The following is a 24,258-nucleotide window of genomic DNA, read 5'->3' as shown; positions in this document are numbered from 1 at the left end:
CCGCTGCGAGGGCTCCGCCGGCTGCCAGCCGGGGTGCCGGCACGAGAACGCCACGAGAGACAACTCCGTCTTGCCTCCTTCGCCTTGGTCGTATTGCGCGTTGCCTAAAAAGAATGTTAAAGGTTATAGTAGTTAGTACACTAAACATGAATACAGTACCTCTAGCACGAAAAACTTTCGACTTCGAAACGTTTGCGTATTCGAATCTCCATGAAAAGATTTAGTACGAAAACTAAAACAGCGCACTTGTGAACGTGTCGTAAAGTGAACTTACTTAGTATGAGAAATAGCACGAAACTTACTTTGACAATCAAAATTGTCACGTCATCGTTTAATTCGAAGGTTGAGCATCGAATTTTGTCGAATACGCAAACGATTCGAAGACGAAAGTTGCAGGACAGGACTAATCAAACCTCTCGTTCCATCCTCACCACGTACTGGCAACTCCTGTGTAGGCAGTATCAGCAGTCAAGCTGTATGATCGCCAAAACCCAACCAGTGAAGACTAAGTTTGTCCCGGGGGAAAGTTTACTCGCAACGAAATTAATAAGAAAAGCATCACATTTACAAGATTGTAAATAATAATTATTTAATTGTGAATACGAAACAGTTTCAATCATTATCACTTTTAATGATTTGTTTTTTTTTTAATATACTTACATTTGGCTTTGTCCCCGTATTTCTTAGGAGCGGCCCAATCTGGATGACCATGACGACGGATGTCCAACTGAAAGAATTGTTTAGTTTGTATAAACACAAGAAACTGCAATTAATTAAAAAGGTAGGTATTTCAATTGACTATGGTATTTTTCTGATTCTATCAAAATCAATCGAAATGGATCAGAAATGCAAAGATCCGCAAGAAAACCAAAGAAACCGATATTGTCCACAGTTTCCACAGAATGGCACATGCCCAATTTAAGTGGCACATAACTCGAAGAGTTGATGGCCGCTGGGGCAGAAATCTTGACTGGCGACCACGGTGGGCAGGCCTCCTACTAAGTGAACCGACGATCTGGTGAAGGTGGGAAGCACCTGGATGCGGGTGGCGCTGAGCCGTTCATTGTAGAAATCTTTGGGGAAGGCTTTTGTCTAGGAGTGGGCATTATTTGAATGAAACGAACGATTTCTTTAGGTGGCGTGACGTCACACGCTGAGCCAAATCATTTTGCAAGTGTACTTACTACTACGTCAACTTTAAGGCGGACTATATCTTTTCTATTTGTAGAATATTTTCATGATTCTTTCACACTTATGTTTAATTTTTCTTATTTTTAAGAACCATAGAAAAACATTGGCAACATCTCCATTGTATTTAAGTAAAATAAATAAAAAATGTTCCAATTGGCTACAGAGTCATACTATTGTACGCTACATACAGAGTAAATAAATACAAATGAGTTGGTCATCTTCATAGAAATGCACCGAGCGCGGTTTGTTTGTGAGCGCGCCAATACGTATGCGGCGCGCACGCACACACTGACAAAATTGAGCGTGGATTTGCGGGGTGTTGCACCGACGTATTGGCGCGCTCACATACAAACCGCGCTCGGTGCGTTTCTATGAAGATGACCTACTCATTTGTATTTACTCTGCTACATACCTGCGCGAAGGAGCAGACGTCGCCGATGCCGAGCACGCTGACGGTGAAGTTGCGGTAGAAGTCGACGATGTCCAGCGCGCGCGCTCGCAGCGACAGCAGCACCAGCGGACAGAGCAGCGGGCTCAACAACTCGTACAGTATGTACGCCTGTGACGCAAAATTAATTGTTAATCTATACTCAACATCAAATAAACCGCACCTTCCGCGACGCGAACTTTAACGATTTTCTTCTGACCCAATCATGGTACCCCAACAATATTGGTGTTATTTGAAAGCCCAATAAATATCCTTAAAGAAAAACACATTTAATTTCTTAATAAATGATTAACATATACCATAAATGTGACTTGAAAAAATACCTCACTTTGGGCCCACCTATGGGATCAATTAGACCAATTTTTATGGTTATAAAACCAAATAATGATTTCACGTGTCCTCTTTAACAGATGGATAGCAATTAAACCCAACTTAACAGTTTTATAGCCATAGAAGTTGGCTCTAGCGTAACTACCTATTTTTTGAAGAAGTGACTCTGGATCCTTCTAAAGACACATTTTTGGGGTAAAAACCTTTCCTTTAATGAAATGAAGGTTAGAACTAGGCTTTTAAATGGTATTAATATTGGTGGGAAGTGGGGATGCATACGTTTGAAAATGCTTGTCGCGGGAGGTGCGATTTATTTGACGTCGAGTGTATAATTGTCATTAAGTCACGCCTCATTTTAGTCCCAGCTCTAAGAACCGCTAGAAAGTCAGCTCTCTATTTTGTCAGCCGAGACGCCGCGCCGACACCGGGCTTTCTATAGTTTAACCACCAGATTACAGCGGAAAGGAATGCCAAGTCTGCCTTTATTATGTAGTATTATGTGCACGTAAGTTTTAAATAAATAAATATGTAAAAATAAGTCCGCGTCACATCGTGTCACTGACCGTGGCAGGCAGCCAAGATTAGGTTAAGTTTACTGACTGACCCCTCGAAACTGGAACAGCTGCTGGAAGTACGCGGCGACGTGCTTGGTGTGCGCGCGGCGGTTACTTAAATATAAACTCCGACAAACGTTACTTCGACATTACGTTACTCCGACACTACAGAATATCGACATAACTTTACTTCGACACTACACTACTCGGACAAAAGCGTATATCCTTTGTCTGAGTAGTGTAGTGTCGAAGTAAAGTTAAGTCGTTTGTCGGAGTAGAAATTTCACTCCCGAAAAGTTCCTACGGGAAACAATGCGGCCATATGCCCACGTCACAGGCGTCACTGACCGCTCGGAACTGGAACAGCTGCTGGAAGTGCGCGGCGACGTCCTTGGTGTGCGCGCGGCCCCGCCACGCGGCCGGCATTAGTGCACGTGCCCGGCACTTGCGCTAACAGCTCCTACTGGGAACAATGCGGCCATATGCTACGTCACAGGCGTCACTGACCGCTCGGAACTGGAACAGCTGCTGGAAGTGCGCGGCGACGTCCTTGGTGTGCGCGCGGCCCCGCCACGCGGCCGGCATTAGTGCACGTGCCCGGCACTTGCGCTAACAGCTCCTACTGGGAACAATGCGGCCATATGATACGTCACAGGCGTCACTGACCGCTCGGAACTGGAACAGCTGCTGGAAGTGCGCGGCCACGTCCTTGGTGTGCGCGCGGCCCCGCCACGCGGCCGGCAGATAGTGCACGTGCCCGAGCACTTGCACGAACAACTCTTCGCCGCGCGCGGGACCCGCGCTGCCCAGACGCTCCTCTTCACCGATCAGCGCTCTGGAAACAATTGACGTGTTGACAGCACAAACCAATGAGGGTTTTCGGGATTGAAAAATCCGCCATATGGCAATACGTAGACGGGAGGAGATTTTGACATATCTGTCAATGTCATATCAAAAATAACCAATCATGCAGCATTTGGACCTCGCATCTACGTATTGCCATCTGGCAGATTTTTCAATCGCGAAAACCCTCATTGACGTACTTTTTAAAGCTGTCGAAACGAGACTCTTAAATACATTTTGTATGGGAATACAAGAAAGTGACGTCACTATTTTGTCAACTCAATTAAACTAGGTACTTTCTTCAATAAGTACAATGCAATCAAAAATCTTAATTTACAGGTAATTTCAATTAATTAAGTTTTTAAGACCGGAGTGAAGTGTCTTTGTAAATAAGTTGTGATTTTGAATTATTGGGGAATGGTGTCAAATAGTTTCTGTATTGACGCCCGCTTAATACAGGGTGTTTGGCGCATCGTGTGCCAAAATGATTTGGCGGATAGAATGGGTCATTTCCTATATTTTCAGCCCCCATAACACGTTCCATGCCAGGCGGCTACTTTTATATTATTTTTTTTAGTAATTTCACCAAAATACCCAAATCGCATCATTTAATTTCGATTAAAAAAAAACTACTAGGCGTAGCCTCAAAGTAAATATTTTGTTTTGACGTGCATTGATGTAGGGTTGCATCAAATCTAAATTTACGGGCAAATATCATCTAGTTTTTTTTTAATTCAGCTTTGAAGTTTTCCGAAAAGTTAAAAATGGACTGAACATTTAAGTTTACATGGCTATAAAAAAATAAATAAAAGAGATAGCGATCTTCGGATTTTATCAAAACTTCTCTAGTCTATCCCCATTCAAACGGTATACTAATCTTGTTTAAATAATAACAACAACTTCACAAATTCCTTAAATTAGTGCATTGACTCTACTCGGACTGATTTGCGAAATTTGTGTTTATAGCCCCTTTTTGTGTGAATAGCACGTTAAATACCTACAGGTAAAAATTATTTATCTTATGCAATGTAAAAACCTTTTCCCTATCGTTTTTCAATGTGGATTTCTTGAAATTAAAGACGAAAATAATTATTTTGATCGTTTATTAATTATTACAAATTTTGTTCAAAATGTCCGCCTCGGCAACGTATACACTCACGACATCTTCTTCTAATTTCGACTGTTGTCGTATGCAGCCACATTTCTCTTTTTATTACTACAAAGGCGTTTTCTATTCGTTGTTGTAGTTCTTCTATTGTTTGAATCCGTTACGTACACCAGTTCTTTAGCTCGTCCCCAGACGTAAAAATCTAACGGAATTAGGTCTGGGGAACGTGCAGGCCACTGTATAGGGCCATCTCTTCTAATCCACGAGTAGAAAACGCCTTTGTAGTAATAAAAAGAGAAATGTGGCTGCATACGACAACAGTCAAAATTAGAAGAAGATGTCGTGAGTGTATACGTTGCCGAGGCGGTCATTTTGAACAAAATTTGTAATAATTAATAAACGATCAAAATAATTATTTTCGTCTTTAATTTCAAGAAATCCACATTGAAAAACGATAGGGAAAAGGTTTTTACATTGCATAAGATAAATAATTTTTACCTGTTAGGTGTTTAATAACGTGCTATTCACACAAAAGGGGCTATAAACACAAATTTCGCAAATCAGTCCGAGTAGAGTCAATGCACTAATTTAAGGAATTTGTGAAGTTGTTGTTATTATTTAAACAAGATTAGTATACCGTTTGAATGGGGATAGACTAGAGAAGTTTTGATAAAATCCGAAGATCGCTATCTCTTTTATTTATTTTTTTATAGCCATGTAAACTTAAATGTTCAGTAAATTTTTAACTTTTCGGAAAACTTCAAAGCTGAATTTAAAAAAAACTAGATGATATTTGCCCGTAAATTTAGATTTGATGCAACCCTACATCAATGCACGTCAAAACAAAATATTTACTTTGAGGCTACGCCTAGTAGTTTTTTTTTTAATCGAAATTAAATGATGCGATTTGGGTATTTTGGTGAAATTACTAAAAAAATTAATATAAAAGTAGCCACCTGGCATGGAACGTGTTATGGGGGCTGAAAATATAGGAAATGACCCATTCTATCCGCCAAATCATTTTGGCACACGATGCGCCAAACACCCTGTATATACAATTAATAAAGGCTTTTGCTCATAAGAAGGCTCAAGGACACCCAAAGGGCGATGGGGCGTACTAAGCTCCGAGTTTTCCTGCGTGATCGAATCAGAAATTAGGAGATCCGCAGGAGAACCAAAGTGACTGACATAGCCCGCAGAATCACTAAAATCAAGTGGCAGTAGGCGGGGCACATAGCTCGCAAAGTGATCGTTTTAGAAATGAAGAGATCCGTAGGAGAACCAAGGTGACCGACAGAATCTGATGACGGTTCTCTAGTAGCGACCACGGACTGGAAGACGTAGGCAGACCTTCCACTTTGTGGTTGTAGAAAACCTTGGTAGAGCACTTTGTCCAGCGATGAACATCTTTTGGTTGAAAAGAACGAACGCCCATAAACTGCAAAACACGAACTGTTACGTGATGAAGACGTGGTGTGAAGCGCACACGGATTTATAACCTACTTAAGTAAATATTAATTATTGTATAACTGTATTAATAATTTTATGTATTTATGCGTGTATCTGTTTACAACTGATGTGCTGTCAGTTTTTGATTCACACGCATATTCCTGCTTGTTAGACGCCAACTGTTACGTTGCTTGTATTGGTAATTATGAGTGCTGCGATCAATTAGTAACGTCAATCACATCAATACAGCATACAACAACTTGCGGCTTTACATTTATCATGAAATTGTACAAAATTACTGTTTTTATACGTTTAGAGCGTGTGGTTACGCACTGTATAGAGTGGTGTGTAACTATACTAAATATTATCTTTGTGTACGTCTTTTTGGTGTCAAGTTTATGAATTTGATTTTTGCTTACTACCTAAATTGTTACAAATCACCAATACGTATTACGATTTCTATGATACACATATGGTTGAGGATTCTGAGTGAAGCTTGCGTCTAACCTTCAGCTTCAGCCTGATCATCACTTTCCAAAAAAATTTTTTAGATTAGAGTCAATCACTGTTGGCTTAAATCTAAGCCCAATGTATGTTTACATAAGTTATATTTTTACCTAGCACCGGCCAGCAGACACCCCAGAATGGTGATGATGGTGAGCACGTGTTCCACAGTCAGCACATCTTCGTCGTACACGGAGAGCATCACCAAAACACCGAGCACACTCGCGGATAGAAACACCACGTTCCTGTGAAGAAAAGAAAACGAAAACAAATTATAAATGCCATTCAGTAGGCCTAAGATGCGCGCCGTGATAACTTTTATCGACGTCAAAATGTATGGGCAAAATCGATAAAATGGCGTGATAACCTCTTATCGCGGCGCGCATCTTAGGCTTACTGCTCTCTTATTTATTTTATTTATTGATAAATAATCACCACCACATTCACGTGTATAATGGTAATAAATAAGTAATAAAATAAAGGTATTAAAACTCCTATTTAAGTTGACTTGAAGTATTATATTTTCGTTTTGATATGGACCAGAGTAAAATAAATGCCTATCTACAAAAATTACTTATACAAGATGTCCAAAAATTACCACGTCGTGATACCGAGGAAAAATAAAAGTTTCATGAGTTTTGTGATATGATATAACTTTTAGTTATCTTTTGTACTAAATGTACCAAAATTATTTTAAGTTTCACATTTCCTTCTGTTACAATAGGTACAGGCCTAATGCATTAATTATAAGACGTTGCATGCATGGTCGCAGTATGTCACACTTTGACTGCGCTTGAAACCAATTGAACAATGTACGAAATGCATACATGAACAATAACACATTTAATGCAAGTACAAATTTTGTGTCAAGGTGGCTGACTTTGCTCGTTATCTTTGATGCGTCGAAAGATTTAAAAGTGCTCGGATTTATCAATTTATAGTTATTTATTACTAGTTTACTTAATTAAATAAATAAATAAACATCTTTTGACGTTTCACACTGCGCCATCTAGTCTTAAACTAAGTAAAGCTTTGTACTATTGATACTCCGCTATTGGTAGACAACGGAAATAAACAACACTTTTATGTAAATAAGTATTTCACAAAGAATTAAACTGCCTATTATAAATGTAGCTTTAAAAAAACAATCCCTCTACAATAGTAAAAAAGGTCAGTTGACTACCTGACTCTTTTGTTCTGTTTTAAATGTTAACTTTCCGGCCTTTAGACAAATCTATATTTGTCTAGCATTCATGCTTGTGAAAAAAATATTTTCTTTCAAAATATTATGACGAAATTCAGCCAGTCAGGTAGACCTTTTCCGTTTTTTGTTTCGTGGGCGTATTTGTAAAAGACCCTATAGTTTTTCATTTTTAAGACCAGTCATTATCATTTCAAAAAGTTGACGACGATACCTGAATTACTTTTTAGAGTAAAGCAGAGGAATACCTTACTGAGGCCCGATTCGACCAAACTTTTATCTGAGAATAACTCCTGGTATAACAACTGGCACATTGACAGTTTCAGTATGGAAAATATGTCAAAATGTCGAATAAAATAACTGACGATTTATTCTGAGATTAATATTTACTTTTGTTTGGTCGAAACCACCCTAAATATACTAACTTGTAGTATACGTAATATTTCTTCCCACGACATCACCCACGTAAATTAAGAATGGGATGTATGCCAAAATGCATGTTGTTATTTCGAACGAAAGTGACGAACAAGATTTTTAGTTTTTAAACTATTTCAATCGCCTGTTCTAAGCTATAAATTAATAACAATGAGAATAACCTTCGCAGTGTTGAAAAATGTGTTCTGTACGTATTTTGCCGAGTAGGTATTTAGGGTGTTAAATCACGCAATGCGCATATATATCTCATGTAAGTAGATTATTAACTAATAGACAGGATATAATTGCAAAGTAACATAAGAATGCGTGTCTTTGCCAACAATAAATCGATACAAAATTATAAAACACACAAAAGCGTTTCAGCAAGAAATAAAAATAAATGCCACGGTCTTATTTATGATCAGTCTATAAAAACTTTGGGTTGGTTTTACTTTGGGTTAAGTTTGTATATCCATTGTCTGTACAAAAAGCAGTCTTTACTTACTTTACTAGATGGCGCTATAAAATTTCCAAACATACATTTTGTAAGACACTTACTTGGCAATAACCGTAGTGATGGGCGACGTGAAACTGGCCAAGTACTTGGAGGCTGGCTTGTGCGCTCTGTTCAGCCGATCTCTCAACTCGTGCTCGAGCTCGTTGAAGTGCCGCAGAGTGATCCGCGCGTATAACGACCAAGTGCGAAGCCCCAGCGACCCCGGCGACCGCTTTATCAACTGGCACAGAAAATTGCACTCGGTCAAGGACAAGTTTGTATACTTCCGATTGGAGGCGAACAACACTATTTTTATTCGGGTCATGAACTGATAGTAATTCTTTAGCCATGATGAATTAAATTCCTACCACGCTAGGATGCGCGCCGAGATACAAATCTTATCATCGATTTTAGACAAATGTTTGGGTTTATCGTGCAAAATCGATAAAATGCCTCGATAAAAGTTTATCGTCGCGTATCCTAAGCCTACTGAATGATAAGAGGATAATCTTTTTGAGCAGTCATCACCGTCACTAAGAACAGACTGCTATTTTGATACATAAAATATGGACACTATGTTATTTAAAGTTAAATCAAAATAAGTAGTTTATCCAACTTAGAATGGGGTACTTATATTTTTCGAATATTAATGACAGCAAAGTTACCTCGGCATAATTGAAGAAGAAATACAGTATCTGCCAGGCCTGTATGAGGGGTGCTAGTAGTAAATTGATGAGCGCCATTAACAAAATCTGTTTCTCCAACTGTCGTGCCAGCAACATTCGCTTGGAGTGATCCTTGTAGAACTCGCGGAGTTGCCAGCAATTCTCCCACGGACTAAAAGGACTAACTGAAAAATACCAAGGCGATAAGAGAGTATTATCTTGAGTATTATGATTCAAAATGGTCAGTTGATACTTACAAAATAACAAAAATTCCAGATTCCATTTTAAACCTCTTGATAAATAGTGAAAATCTCCTATACAAGGCACATGAATCTGTAGTGGAAGCAAATTTTTGTTTACCATAGCTACCATGTAATTATTGAATCTGAAAAAGAAGTGTTTCAATAATAAATACTTAGGTGCTGTGAAGATTATTTATAAACACTTTCATAAAGTAAAATGTAACGCTTTCGCGTGCTACAAATGTTGATGTTTTCATTAAATATGATAAAGATTACAAATCACTGGACATTGCACCGCATGCAATCGTCTTATGCGCGATGCCGCCTGATACTAGTTCATTAGTTAGCAATTGAGTCGATCTAACTTATCAATGAAGCAGAACACGTTAATAAATTGGAATATACACGTGTATCTATCATTAGGAAAATGTATGTGACATACAAATAAACAGTTACAATACTGTGAGCAATAAGTCTCATAATTAGTAATGATAATATTTTTTATTTCCAAAAACAACATTTTTCACAATTAATATTGTGAAAAATATTGTGATAATTCACAATATTACATTACTACTCTGTTAAGCCATGCACACAGATGCTAACCTATACCCAAACTAAGCAGTATAGCTTGTATCTTGGTTTTCTGAGTGCAGTTAACAAGACGTGACCTTTTGTGAAATTGAGCAAGTAAACAGATTGCATGTATTAAAAACATATTAAGTTACGTAATTAATAAATTGTATTCGTTAGCAAAACAGTGCCCCTACGGTTTTAACGTCGGTCTTTTGTTTTTTATATCGTTTCAGCCAAATGACGTCCACTGCTGGACAAAGGCCTCCCCCAAGGTTTTCCACAATGAACGGTCCTGCGCTGCCCGCATCCAGGCTCTTCCCGCGACCTTTACCAGATCGTCGGTCCACCTAGTTTTTTATATACATATACCATATGTGCCAAGCCCAATGCTAGACCAGGTAGAAACGTAGAAACCGGGTCATACAGCGCATTATAATACTTTTGACCAGATTGAATAAGTCCAAAAAAGATACAGGTACAATATTTGAAAAAAAAAAAACAATGACTTTTTGTCTCACCTATAAAAAAACATAACATGAAATAAGTTTGCTTTCACAGCTAAGCATACCTGAGTATTCTGTGATATATGTCTAGCTCATTGATCTCCTGCTTGTGCACGCACATGTGGTGCTCTGGCTGAGCCTCCCTGACTCGGTCTTGTATTGTCGACCAATTTATCCACGCTAAATCGCTCTACAACAAGCATACAATGACACAATCGAAATAAACAAACTATACTACAATACAGGGAAAAATAAAAACGGGGTTTCTTACCTCTCTAATTTTTAAAGCATGATTATAAAATAATTTTGTATCATAAGCGTAATAGAGATGATACACTGATATGACTAATTTCATTAACCAAATGAAAGAGCACAGTGCAACAAGACACCACCTAAAATAAAACATTTTTCATTAAATATCAACGTTGGGTTGAAGCTGGTGCTAAATACTACATGGGAAAATATCATCTATAGCAAGTAAATGAACTAGGTATATCATAAATAAGTAACTAAAAAATATTAAAATTATAGAAAAACAAATTAATACAACCAGAGGCATTGCATGACAAAATCTAGCACAAAGCATACAAACACTAACCATATAAATGAAACATTAGATGCAACAGACAAAGCCAATGCATTCTGAATGTGAAACAAAATTCAAATGAGAGCTGCGCAGGCAGAAGGATCTCAACAAAGGGCTCATACATAGTCAATTCTATCTACTCAGAAAACTTTTTGTTAGAAGAAAAATATTGTGAAATTAACTGATTTAATCGTTTTAACCAAAATATGTCTAGTGATGTACTGCTTAATCCATATCCATCCATAATTTATTGTTCGCATTCTTTTAAATTGATAATATAAAATTATGCAGAAAGTGCTGGAGCTTCCATACATAGTAGTAAAATTATGATGTAGTTTAATTCTTAGCAAACAAGCTAAATATGCACTTTAACTATATGTAATTATGTGGTATTTTTTAACATTCTATATTATTTAGTTACAATACAGGAATTTTGTGCAGATAACAATTATTATTGTGATTGTATTAAAGTAAAAGAAAATCAACAAGCCTTACCATTTCCATGATATAAATGTTACACACTCTTGAGGGGAGTATATTACTTCTTGTAACGTTAACTTTCTGGTTATATTTGCGCTTGCATCATTTCTAAATAGCTTTGGGTAGTTTACGCAATGTACCAAGAAAGTGGAGAACCACACTATAAATATAAATTGTAAAAGAGAGAACAAGTCTGACATTATCATTGGGTAAAAGCCACCCCGGATGTAATATCGGTACATTCTGGTAAAAAATGAGTCCAAATCCTCTATGTGTGTCCATCCTCCTGAAAAGAAATATCCATGTGAGTGTGATAATGCTAAAATCCAACACCACTTGTTTTACTGATTTTTCTTTCAACATAGGTAGGTAAATCATTACTGACAGTTTAAGGAAGTTATTACAATACAATAATTGAATGCCTCAACTAGGAACACTGTTAATATTAATTATTTGGAAAGGTGAAAATACAATACAGACTAACATTAGCTATTATTCAGCTTTTTACTTACATTAGAAATTATTTACTTCAATATTTAGTCAAATTACCGTTACATTACAAAGACTCATTTATTTTATTCAGGAAAATGTAATACAATATTGTTCTTTTTTCAGTAATAATAGTAAAAATGTAATATTGATTTATTTGCTCATTACTAACAATGTTCGCAATTGCAAAGTGCCTATGATCATCACAAATAAATTGATCTTTATGTTTTTATGCAATTTAGCTCTAACAGCCTAACAAAACAAATATTAAAATTTCGAAATAAATTATATGTAAGCAGGGAAAGCATATCATCTAACTGACACAAAAAGTTTGATCAAAACATTATTATTATTAGCCATGTGGTATTTTTGTTTCAGCAAGGACGTGACTTGTGTACTGGAGAACAAAGAGATTAGGCAGCAAAACTTACCTTTGGTTTTGGGTACTTTGTGGATTATCACGTTGGTGGTGTCCTCGTGCTCATGGTCCAAGGTGACCATGGCAGGGAGTGCATGTGGAGTCTCAGCCAGGCTCGCCAAAGGTGGAGTAACTTCGTTGTTTAGCGCGCTATACGTAACACCACGTCTTCCGAAGTGAGCCATTTTATCCCGTTTGTAAATAACACCATTTATTGTTTTATGCGTCTAATTACTTCATGGAGGCCACTTACTATCTACGCATTCTTGACTTTGTCCCAGAAACGTAAAAAATAACTTTTTTCGATCCAAACTTGTAAAATATTAGAGAGTGGATACGGTTAATGCCTCATAATATTTACGAAATGTGTAAATTATAAAACTGAAGGTTTACCAAACACATCTAAACTGAAAAAAAAGATTCAAGGATACAAAGAATTTTGTAAGTCTAGAGTCTTGAATACAATTCACAAACGAAATGACGAAAATAAACCAACGGATGACAGATCCGCAGATTTTTTTTTAACAAGTTAAAAGTAGTGACCGACCGAATATTCGTTTTCGTTTTCGTTTTCGGCCATTTTCGGCCAAAAAATGGACATTCGGCCATATTTTCGTTTTCGGCCAAAAACCAGCCGAAGCTTCGGCCAAACCGAATATCAGAAATACGTGAATAAGATGGTGACGTTTATCGTTCCGATATCTTCGGGAGTGAATCTGATGCACTCATGGTTCCAATCAGACTTGAACGGACGCGGTATTGTCACACTCTTTTGAAGTTTTGAAGTGAGGTTACATTTTAAAGGGTGTCCAGCGAAAATTTTCCAAATTCAAAATTGAATACAAATAAAACCAAAGAGTTTTCATTAAGTTTAATTGTTTCAAAATAGAGTCTAATGCGGATTTGAAATACGCCATGAGTCACTGGTCGATGTGTCTTGCTTCACAGCAAGAAGGTGTCTCACCACACACGGAGAGTACCTCGAAGGAGACACTGAGGACTATTTTTTCTAGCCGCCTCGGTCATCAGATCTCACACCATGCGACTTTTTCTTGTGGGGATATCTCAAGTCAAAAGTTTACAGCAAAACTATCCTTAAATAATTCAGGTTCTGTAAGAAAATATCCGCCGTGAAGTTGCAGGAAAATTATTAGCGCGATTTGCTCTCGCATAGTTGCGAATGTAAGGGTCCGGCTGTGAGAGTGCCTATAGTAAAACGGGCATCATTTAAAAGACATTGCCTATAAAAAAATATATCCGCATTGTTAAACTCCAGTTTGCATTAGTAATAAATAATAAAAAATCATTAATTTATTTGTATGAATCATTTTTGAAGTTGAAAAATTCCCACTGGACACCCTTTATTTCTTCTTCACTTCCCAATATTTCAATATACACCGGAAATAATATTCTACTAAGAATTCATAATTAAATTTTTTGTGTTTTAATGCCGGTATTCTTTAATCAATCCTTATCAAAAACAACTGTCAAACATCATTATGTTTTTGGTCAAAACATTAACGGTTTTCAAAGTTTTTACATAATTTCAGATTGAAATTTGAGAGTTGAAGGTCGTTTTCGTTTTCGTTTTCGTTTTCGGCCGAAAATGAGACTGCAGCCGAAGCTTCGTTTTCGTTTCCGTTTTCGGCTGAAAATCCATATTCGGTCGGACACTAGTTAAAAGTTCCGTTTCATTTCACGCAGAATTTATCAGAACAAAGAGTTTACGAAGACTGTTTATTGAACAACGCAAAAGAAGATGATAAACTGATTTTAAAATAAATTAACATGAAGAATTAGATCAATGCTTAAATTGCTGAGAAAGTCCCCTTCAGTTCAGGCTTATTTTTGCCAGACAAACGATAACTGGATTCGGAGTCGTCTGAGATATCTGCTCTGCTAGACTTTTTCTTCATTAATAACTAGCTGACCCGGCGAACTTTGTTCCGCCTTAATGGCAATAAATAAGCAGACTTTTTTTTTTAATTTCGAACGGGATGAAAAGTATCCTATGTCCTTCTCCTGGCTCTAAACTACCTCCCAGACAATTTTCAGCTAAATCGGTTCAGCCGTTCTTGAGTTATAAGCGAAGTAACTAACACGACTTTCTTTTATATATATAGATAACTACTGTCGGCACCACCACCTGCTCTTTTCTTTCCTTCTTCCCTTAGAGAATTATACCAATTAATTCCTTTATGCTTCTTCCTTTGTACCTAAGTAGGTAATTTTCCAGCATTACCACCTGCACACCTATGTTCGTAACTGTGCTAGCTGTTGATCGTCAGTATTTTTTTTCCCGAAAGGGTGTGACTATCCTCAAGGTGTTTCATGATGCCCAAAAATATTATCTCAGTGTTTTGAGGGCTCCATCAAATTGTAGGTTTTAGAAAACTACTTAATGGCGCCCCTGCAGCGCTTCTTCATACCTAGGCGGGACGGTCTTCTAGGGTTTCTGAAGGAATTTGAAACCAGAGACGCAGGCAGATGACCCAGTAAGTAGTTGTATGTTATAAAAAAGTTCCTAACCACCTTGCTTGTAGTGCCATGTCAGATAGGGTAACAGTAAATCCTGCAGATTCCTGCAGTAGGTAAATCTTCCACCAAGGCGGACCTGAGCGGAGAGGTGTTTTGAATAACCAATCAGATTTCATTATTTCCACTTCTCCTCTTCGCTTTACACAGCTCCGCCACGGTAGCTCCGCCGTCGCTGTCACATTCTATATGTATATAAAAAATAATCCGCCCGACACTTCTCCGCTCAACCAGTGGCGGCGTAGCATGGCTTGGCACCCGGGGCGATCACCCCCCATGCTCGGGACTATGGCACCCCAGAGGCCCAGAATGGTCAGGTCTGGTGGCCCCTAGGATTTTTGGGTTTGATGTTCACGGAAGGAGCCTACATGAAGGAAGACAGCGCATGAAATCGAGTAGGTATAAATAAAAAATGTATCTATTTCTATTTATCCGACTGCGCCAGGAGGGGTTTTTCGAGTGATATGAAATGTTATATTTTATGTTCCTTTGGTAATAGTGTTTAGATGTGCCGTCGACAGCACATCAGACTATACGTTTATATTGCAAAATAGCCAGTATTACAATACAACGAGATAAGACGCCGCTGTGTTTAGCATAATGTTGATAATGTGCTGTGCTGTCATCTGCACCTAAGAATCAAAATAATATTAGCAAGCAACTACGAAAATAAAGAACACTGTGTAGAAGGTAAATCAAATTGAAACTAGTTTTATACGTCATAAAATTTACAATTTATTGCATTGACTTTACCCTTACAATAAATCACGATACAAATGTTTATGTCGGCTAGAAACCAATATTTTACAGTCATGTTTTTAAATTTATTTTTCTTCTGTTGTTGTGTACTGCAACTCTTGATATAGTACGTATTCGTCGCCGGACTATTGCTTGTAGTGACAATTTTTTTACACCTTACTAATAATACTTTATTAATTTTAATCAAGCTAATAAAACATAGTAAAGTTTAAAGTTTACCTTTGCTAGATAACTGTGTAACGTTAATTTAAGAATACTCCAGCGACGTGGAGTCACGAGCATAATTATTGATTACACTGGTCAACAGTGGTTTTGGTGCCAAGGAACTGTATACATTTTTTGATTGAGGACCTTTTGCTGGTTGCTTTAGTACCAAATTTGTTGATTTCCTACGTGTGGTTTTCTAAATTTTGACGTGTATAGAAAAATACAAAATTTGACCAAAATCAGCGTTTATAATATTTTTAAATGCTTAAAAACTTTATTTTCCACGACTTTTGTGAATGAGGTGTAATGGAACTATCACGTTACATCCTCCAGCAGTAATCAGCCATCATATACCGATCCCATCTGCCTTGGTACCTCTCTTCCAATGGTTTTTATGCCTTGATAGCATCGCTCTCCCTATTCTTAGCTATAGCATGCTATAGTGACCCGAGATTCTCTGGGAATTGGTCAAGATGACTGTGGAGGTAGTGCTCTTTGATAAAAATTATAACATCCTGAGTTTTTAAGGCATGTCTCACAATTTCAGAGTAGTTACTGGGCTAGTGATTTCCGAAAAAAAATTTTGTAATTTTAATTAAGAAAATCTATGCAAATCGTTCCAAATAGTCCATCGAACTTAAGAAATCAGTATCTTGATTTTTATAGACCATTAAAAATTACTTAATAAATTAATAAAATAAAAAAAAATATGCTCAAACTAGGATTTTTTTTTGTTCTTTCCTCACTTTCTCCACTCTGAACTTCATGTTACGGGTTCTTTGACCATTGTAACATGGCCTTAAGTGTTCACAGCAGATTATACAAACAATTTTGGGTATCCACGACTTGAATACAGCCACAATTTCCGACTTAAAGTAAGAAAAATAAGCACTTTTAATAAAATATTGACTGAATTTTTGAACTTTTTAACTGTGTACACACCACAAATGTAACAAAAATACATTTTGATTATTGAGACAACTTCTTGGCGATGTAGACATGATATTAAAATAAATGCATTTATAAAAATGTACCGATAACACTACAAACTGTGCAACCAAAGTACCGATTAAAGCTAAATTTTAAAACTGAGGGTAGATCCAAAACTACACGTAGGAAAAAAAAAAGAAAAATATTTTTATTATTACTAATACACACCTAATAATAAACTATCAACAGAATCTCGGCACCATTTTCATTTTGATTTTTTGTTGACCAGTGTTATTTCTTAATACATTGTTCGTATAATAAGAATATTTATGCTTGTGACTGTACTTACATAAAGGAAAAAACGTAATAACAATGTACAGTTTTCTTCATGTGACTATAAAATGATATTAGCAGCTGTCACTTTCTAACGTTTTTAGCTAAAATGTAATTTCGGGGAATTCTAGATGAATAATTGGATTAATTTAGTCAATTTAATTTCTAAAGTTAATAACTGGACTATACATTGCTTTACTTACATGCTCTATTAAATTATTGAGAATGAGACTTAAATAATTCGATAAATTATTAATATGTTAGCGTGTGATTTTGGTTGATTATTACCGATAAATTATTTTTGTACGCACTTATAATGATAATTATTTTTTAACAAAAACAAAATAATGTAACATATTAAAATTAATAAAAACCTATACATACATAAAAGTCATCTCACACTATTTGTAACTAAAAGTTTCACTGGATATTACTCATAACCAAAATTTAAATGTAGCAATGTAGCATAACAAACACAGGTACAATTATTAATCGTTTTGTTTGAAATCAAATTAATAGAACAAAAAATAATTACACTTTATAAGACAAAGATGTCGCATTAGTCTCTTTTTCTTTTTCTGTAAAGTGCGAAGGTTGTAAATTGTAGAAAATATTTATAAAATGCCTCTTTGGATGAAACACTTAAAATAACAACATCCTTATCTACAAAAAATACGTAATTTAAACAAAACTATTTCATCATGATTTTTATTCTTATCAAAATGTGTAAGGTGGTGTATTACAATATTATATTATAGTACATATTTTCACAGAAGACAAAAACCTGTTTTCAGCTGTAAAACCGTAACTGCAGATGAAAATAACGTATTCCATCGTTTCATAGTAGAAGAAGGAATCAAACCGTGAGTTTAAGGCATTTATAAACATTTAGAAAAGATTAGTGTATTGTTTTTGTTTTAAAAAAGCTTACGACTTAACGCAAATTATTCTGTATAATATTAAAGCAATGCATGCAATGCTTAGGCAGCATAGAATTTCATATTATAAAGGTATTTAAAAATCGATGAATGACAAAGATCAGCATGTAATACCAGAAATTACTACGTGACCTAGGCTTAGATTAAAAGAAAATTGATCCCCGAATGTGTAATAATTGCGCAGGTAAAAACTGATACTGTAGATAACGCGTATTGTTTACGATGATTAAGAAATTAGAAGACTCTGAAAATGTTTTTGCCGATAACGCACCTACGTATATTGGCAAAATTTCATCATCATCATCGTAAAAGAGAAGATATAAATATCGTAATAACATGATTTTATGATTATTGCTTTAAATTATATCATCGTATCAAATACTGACTCAAAGTTATCCACTATCACAAATACCAGTAAGTATTTACTGCGTATTGTTTACGATAATTAAGAAACTAGAAGACTCTGAAAATGTTTTTGCCGATAACGCACCTACCTATGTATATATTGGCAATATTTCATCATCATCATCATCGTAAAAGAGAAGATATAAATATCGTAATAAGATGATTTTATAATTATTGCTTTAAATTATAATACCAGTAAGTATTGACTGCTTTTTACGTGCAATATGTAACATTGTCTTTCTCAGGGCAATATTCGGCTCGTACATCTACGACCCAATCAAGCAAGTGTTCGAACCCAAGAAAGAGAGCCACGACCGACCACAGATCGTGAACAGCTCGTACGTGCTGTCAACGGCAGTCGGGATCACCGACGACCACCACCATCACCACAACACCAGCGATGCCATCTACAGGCATCACGTCACCATCGTCACTCCACGTCCTACGCAGTGGTGGGCGCGGAAACTGCCCAAAAACATTACCAATATACGCGGCGGCATACACTGATTAAAAAGAAATTCGGTTCGATTTTTTTTTTGTTTTTGTCAATTGGTAACAATACAGCCATACTGAAATACTAAAAAATAAAAAAGCAGCGCGTAATGGTTAGATATAACAGCAAAATTTTCATATAGGTGTAAAATTAAAAATAAAGATCAGCCTAAAAACGTGCACTAACCCCTATGGTAACACATAACAGAAATTTTGTTGCATAGGGGTTACTTAAAAATTAGGGATTGATGGTGAAAACGGCACTTTAATCTAATACCTAGGCACTTTATAGATTACAACACGATACAGTAGGTACTTCTTCGTTTCGACTTCGAATCGTCTGCGTATTCGAAGATATTCGATACCCAGCGTTCGAATTCAACGATAACGTGACGATCTCAATCGTTCTTAGTTCGTATCTTCTGTAGTCGAGTTACATGTAATGGAGTCACAAGTCACAACCTTTCAAACTTTATGATGGAAATAGAAGCAACTGGACTATTGCTAGGGCACCTTTATGACGTAATACCACGCATGGGCGGAAGCGAGTAAACGGTGGACGGGTCGCGGTTACCGGGATGGCAATTTATGACGGTCACCGTGTCAATCTTAATTCTACATTGGCGACTGTTACGTGACATTTCAGCTGCAGGGGAATTGAAAATAGGTATTATTTAATTACCAAACTAGACATTTTGCGATGAATAAACCTGAGCACAAGAACACATTCAAGTCTGTGATTGGTCTAAATACTTATTAAATTCTATTGTGCATAACTTGGATTGAGGAAAGGCGCTTTTACACGAAAAATGAATAATTTTCATCCCCACTCCACTGTTTTTTTGACTTGACTCGGCTAATTTCCGCGCAGTGTAAAATCCGCCAAAAAGGTTACAATATTTAAACCAAACCCAGCCCCCTTAGACAAAACGCACTTTTGATCGAATCGAAAATCGAATCCGTCAAAACTCCATACAAAAAAGGGGCTTTTCGACCACTTTTCGACTGGTTTGCGATTATAATTTGCACTTTGTCTAGACCCACAGAACAGAATCTATGAATCGAAATGTTGTGATCGCCTCAACTCTTGCTGTGTGACATAACATACGGATCTAATTCGCCCATAAAATTGACCGTGAGAATGACAGACTAATTGACTTTTTCGTTGGAACTTCGCGACGAGTTTATCGTGACTCGGGAGCATGATTGATACAATATTAACTTGATCCCTAATATAAATGCTAACAATTCCGGTTTGACTGAAAATGCATTACAGTATTATTTTAGAAAGAGATCGGTAAATATGATGTCATGCAACTCCTTATTTTGTGAAGGAATAACAATAAAAAAAATTACAAACAGATAAGTATAATCCACACCACAGTGGTTCAACAATATACGCAACACCACCCTACCAATTGTCATGCATTTAACGATTAAGGAATAATACGATTTCATATTCTATTAAGAAACAGTCATTAACTGATCAGAAATATTTTTCATACACCACATTATTCATTAAAAATACTACCTATAACACTACCCCAAATGCTATGCTAAAATATAGTCCCACTATTTTGAGCAAAATTAAGGCTTATTTAACTACGACTTATACCATCCCATAAATACACAACACCTACATAAAACGACACTTGTTTTTGTAAATGAGAAACAACTGTTAGCACACCCTAATAATTCAGATGCCCACACATTAACTTATTGATTTTGACTCTTACAATAAAAAACATAACATTCAAATTCCAACAATTGCACTGTAAGCTAATGTGCAAATTGAATCACTACAACACTAACTGGGAAATTTAAACTAATAGGTAATTGTTTTTAGAACTATTTTAACCTTTTCATTGCCACATTCATTCTCTTATTTACAAAGTTGTAAGACTTGCTGAAAATTGATTTATTTGTGTTGAAATAAAAAGGTTAATAAAGCTTCAACCAAACCGACGCGTGCAGATCGCAGGCGCGCGCCGGCGGTGATCAAAGGCCAATGACAGGTCGCGCAACCCATGACAGTTCACTCGACCTGTCATTTCCCTATGATTGCGCCGTGTATCACCGGCGATGGCGTTCTACACGCGTTGGTGTGATTGAAGCATAAGTCTCTACATACATTTTTGCACTTTCCTGTTTTCCTACACAATTAAGAATATTACAATATTAATTGTAAATGATTTCAAGTAAAATAATATACACATTACTATACATTAAGGACACCATAGCTTATTACCATAATATATCCTTATTAAAAATATGTACAACGCCAAATACTATTGATAGGAATGTGATTGCAATTATTGCTCTAAAATACCTGTAACAATAATAATAAAAATAATTTATTATTTCTCCACAACTAATATTATTTAAGTTACAAATAAGCTAGAAACAAGAAAAAGTAATGGCCAAAAACAAACTTATCATTAAATTCTTGAATACTAATGGCTCTTCAAATTAAAATAAAGTGGTAGTCATATTAAACACAAGCATGTTTTTAACTTGAATGACAAGCTATAGCAAGACCATAATTTCATTATTAAGTGATTACAACAAATGTGAATAAACATTACCATGTGAACTTTGATCTTCGCAGCATCCTTATTATACTTTCGGTTTGGTGTCTCATATTAACAAAGTCACCTGAATTGTCTATGACAAAATGTGACTTAGCAACTTTATCTTCCAAAGGCATTTGACAATTGATCCGCTTTTTGGCCACCACTTCTGACATGTCATTACGTTTACATAACCTTTCTAATTGCTGGAAGTCCTCGCTGGAATTGAATATTAACATTTTATTTATTTCAAAATTTAACCAAGTACTGCATTGATTTATTAAAGACCTAAAGTATTGTAGTCAATCCTCAATTAAATATAATAATATGCAACTTACCAAACAACTGTGATAATTTTATGCATAAAGGTTAACATTTTTCCCGTTTCAAACAATAATGGCACTTCCATCACAATGTATCTATGTCCAGAGAAAAAATATGATACAGCCATCTTCATCATAGCACTTTGTATTCGAGGATGTGTTATGGCATTAAGTTTTTTTCTCTTGTCTATGTCATCAAATACTATTTCCCCCAGCCGTACTCTGTTGACTTTACCATCAACGCACAACACCTCATCACCGAAATACTCTCTCAATTCTTTCCATGCCTTTGTTCCTGGTTCCAATACTGAAACAAGGTTAAAAAAGGAAGATGTAGGTGACATACCTTAAATGAAGCTCACTATTGAAAGATTAAGAAATGAATATTATGGGTTCTTTTTATTTAGCATAAATAGCTTAAAGGTTAAATCTCGCAGCCAGCAGTACATAAATACTATCAGTGTGCCTTCAAAAATGTTTTATTAACTAAACATAAATCACTTGCAATTAATTGCTTTTGCATAGTTGAACAAAAACAGTAAAATAGTCACTTGATGCTCAGCAGTTAACATTTACTATGTAAGTATCATTGGATCCTGCAAATATGGTTAATGTAGGTAACAAAATTTCGCGGGGCAGTTATTGTAGGGCAATCGCACGGGTAACTCGCTCATCAGCAAAAAAATATCGAGTAATTTGCAAATAGAAATTGTAAAGTGGAAACACCATAGCATACCTTTTCGGGCTACTTCATCAGCATCAATCACAGCTACACCATGTTCGCGAAATATAGAAAGCACTGTACTTTTCCCCGTTGCAAGGCCTCCTGTAAGTCCAACAATGAACATGTTGCTGGTGTGGACAGACCTGTTAACGCAACCGAAAGAAGTGCTTGATCCAAAGAAGTCGGAACTAGAGCTAGATAACTAACAACAAGACATGAAATTAAATTAAGAGTAAAAATCTAAAATAAAAATTACTCTAGCGAAGAAACCAAACCACAATAGACCACAATGCAATTTGTGGGTGGTTCAATCGATTTTGAGTTTCGATCGACATTTCTGACTTTGACAATTCTGACATTGACGTTTGCAAAAATCAGGGTTGCCCAGTTTAAAGAATATTTTCTCCCACTTATCAAGGATGTTATGGATATCCGTAACCGTAACCGTAACTATCGGATATCTGAAATAAAAAAATATCCGTAACCGTAACCGAAACCGATTCAAAAGTTTTGGATAAAAGTGGAGTCTAAATCTTAATGTTTTTTAAAATTTATTTTGTTAGTTGTCTGGCATTCCCTGGCACAATCTAATATCCCCGCCTCACCCGCCTGTTTCACCTTTATCATAGGTGCCGTCATAGTAGTACATTAAGTAGATATGTAGGTCACGCAGCATCTTGCTATTTGAATTTTTACATTTTTAAAATTGTAATATCCGTAACCGTAACCGAAACCGGTATAATATTATTGTAATATCCGTAACCGTAACCATAACCGAAACTTCATATCCATAACGTCCCTACCACATAATGATACGCAATCAGTGTACTGCCTGGATTTAAACAATAAAATCCAAAAATGTTTATATTATTATTGACAACCAAAAAATCATTTTCCTTTTCCATGTTGACTATTGACTGTTATGTGAAATTTTGTTGTATAGATATCATCCTTAATCAATTTTTGTTTTCAAAACGTGATTAGATTTCTAAATCAAAGCTTTAGTTCAATAGCACAGAGTAAATGGTTTTTAATTTCAGTGAACATAATTTAAACAAAGTATTTTGTAACGAAAAAACATCATAATAATTATCCCTTTTAGAGGTATCTTCATTCATACGCTTGCAACCCTTATTTTGACAGATTCATTGTTTAATTTGTTGCGTTTTTGTTTGTAGACAAAGACATATTACCATACAGTTAAGTCTTCTATTTTCAGTTGAATTAAACCACAGTTAAACTTATTAAAATTATGTACAAAAATGACGATAGATTATATCCCTTTCCTTCACTTGATTTACAGCAAAAATGTGGCGCTTTTCAACTTTCTAAACTTCTTGAAAGAATTTTAAATCTGTTGTTGCACTGCTTTATTATTTCATTTGCCTACTACACCCAGACAGCAGCCTACACTCATCATCACTCATGGATGGTTAACTAATAATTATAAAATGATTAGTCGGCTAGTCGGCTAAACACAAAATAAACGTTGTAGTTACCTCCTTAAATAAATATAGTAAATTAACAATACCTGCCTACTGCCGA

At 36.1% G+C, this 24,258-nt stretch overlaps 2 protein-coding genes across 2 annotated transcripts; both read right to left on the bottom strand.

The window, feature by feature from the left end:
• Nucleotides 1-3: 3 nt before the first annotated feature.
• On the bottom strand, nucleotides 4-12,980 carry Atg9 (autophagy-related protein 9; the record flags this gene model as incomplete). Its single annotated transcript, XM_028314182.1, has 12 exons — nucleotides 12,511-12,980; nucleotides 11,606-11,876; nucleotides 10,796-10,916; nucleotides 10,590-10,714; nucleotides 9,461-9,588; nucleotides 9,204-9,388; nucleotides 8,601-8,779; nucleotides 6,541-6,672; nucleotides 3,190-3,358; nucleotides 1,604-1,750; nucleotides 661-727; nucleotides 4-104 (listed from the first exon to the last, which is right to left on the bottom strand). Coding segments are annotated over exons 1-12 (1,797 nt in total), but the record flags the coding sequence as incomplete, so codon positions are not given.
• Nucleotides 12,981-17,251: 4,271 nt separating this feature from the next.
• On the bottom strand, nucleotides 17,252-23,017 carry Dpck (Dephospho-CoA kinase). Its single transcript, XM_028314183.1, has 4 exons — nucleotides 22,726-23,017; nucleotides 22,005-22,296; nucleotides 21,682-21,885; nucleotides 17,252-21,425 (listed from the first exon to the last, which is right to left on the bottom strand). The coding sequence occupies exons 1-4, from the start codon at nucleotides 22,835-22,837 to the stop codon at nucleotides 21,341-21,343; spliced, it is 693 nt and encodes a 230-aa protein (XP_028169984.1). The 5' UTR covers nucleotides 22,838-23,017; the 3' UTR covers nucleotides 17,252-21,340.
• Between the last annotated feature and the right edge of the window lie 1,241 nt (nucleotides 23,018-24,258).

Source organism: Ostrinia furnacalis, unplaced genomic scaffold (assembly GCF_004193835.3).
Source record: "Ostrinia furnacalis isolate ACB-3 unplaced genomic scaffold, ASM419383v2 OfSCF4596, whole genome shotgun sequence".
Taxonomy (NCBI): Eukaryota; Metazoa; Arthropoda; class Insecta; order Lepidoptera; family Crambidae; genus Ostrinia; species Ostrinia furnacalis.
Note: the sequence above shows the minus strand (reverse complement) of the source record. Positions and strands in the feature narration are given on the sequence as shown.

Excerpts from the sequence above, each read along its gene's own strand:
- Dpck (XM_028314183.1), bottom strand. The coding sequence starts at position 22,837 with ATGTTCATTGTTGGACTTACAGGAGGCCTTGCAACGGGGAAAAGTACA. Across the intron at positions 21,886-22,004 it reads AAAATTATCACAGTTGTTTG|CGAGGACTTCCAGCAATTAG; the intron begins GTAAGTTGCATA and ends ATTCAATTCCAG. Across the intron at positions 21,426-21,681 it reads CGAAGATCAAAGTTCACATG|GTATTTTAGAGCAATAATTG; the intron begins GTAATGTTTATT and ends TTATTGTTACAG.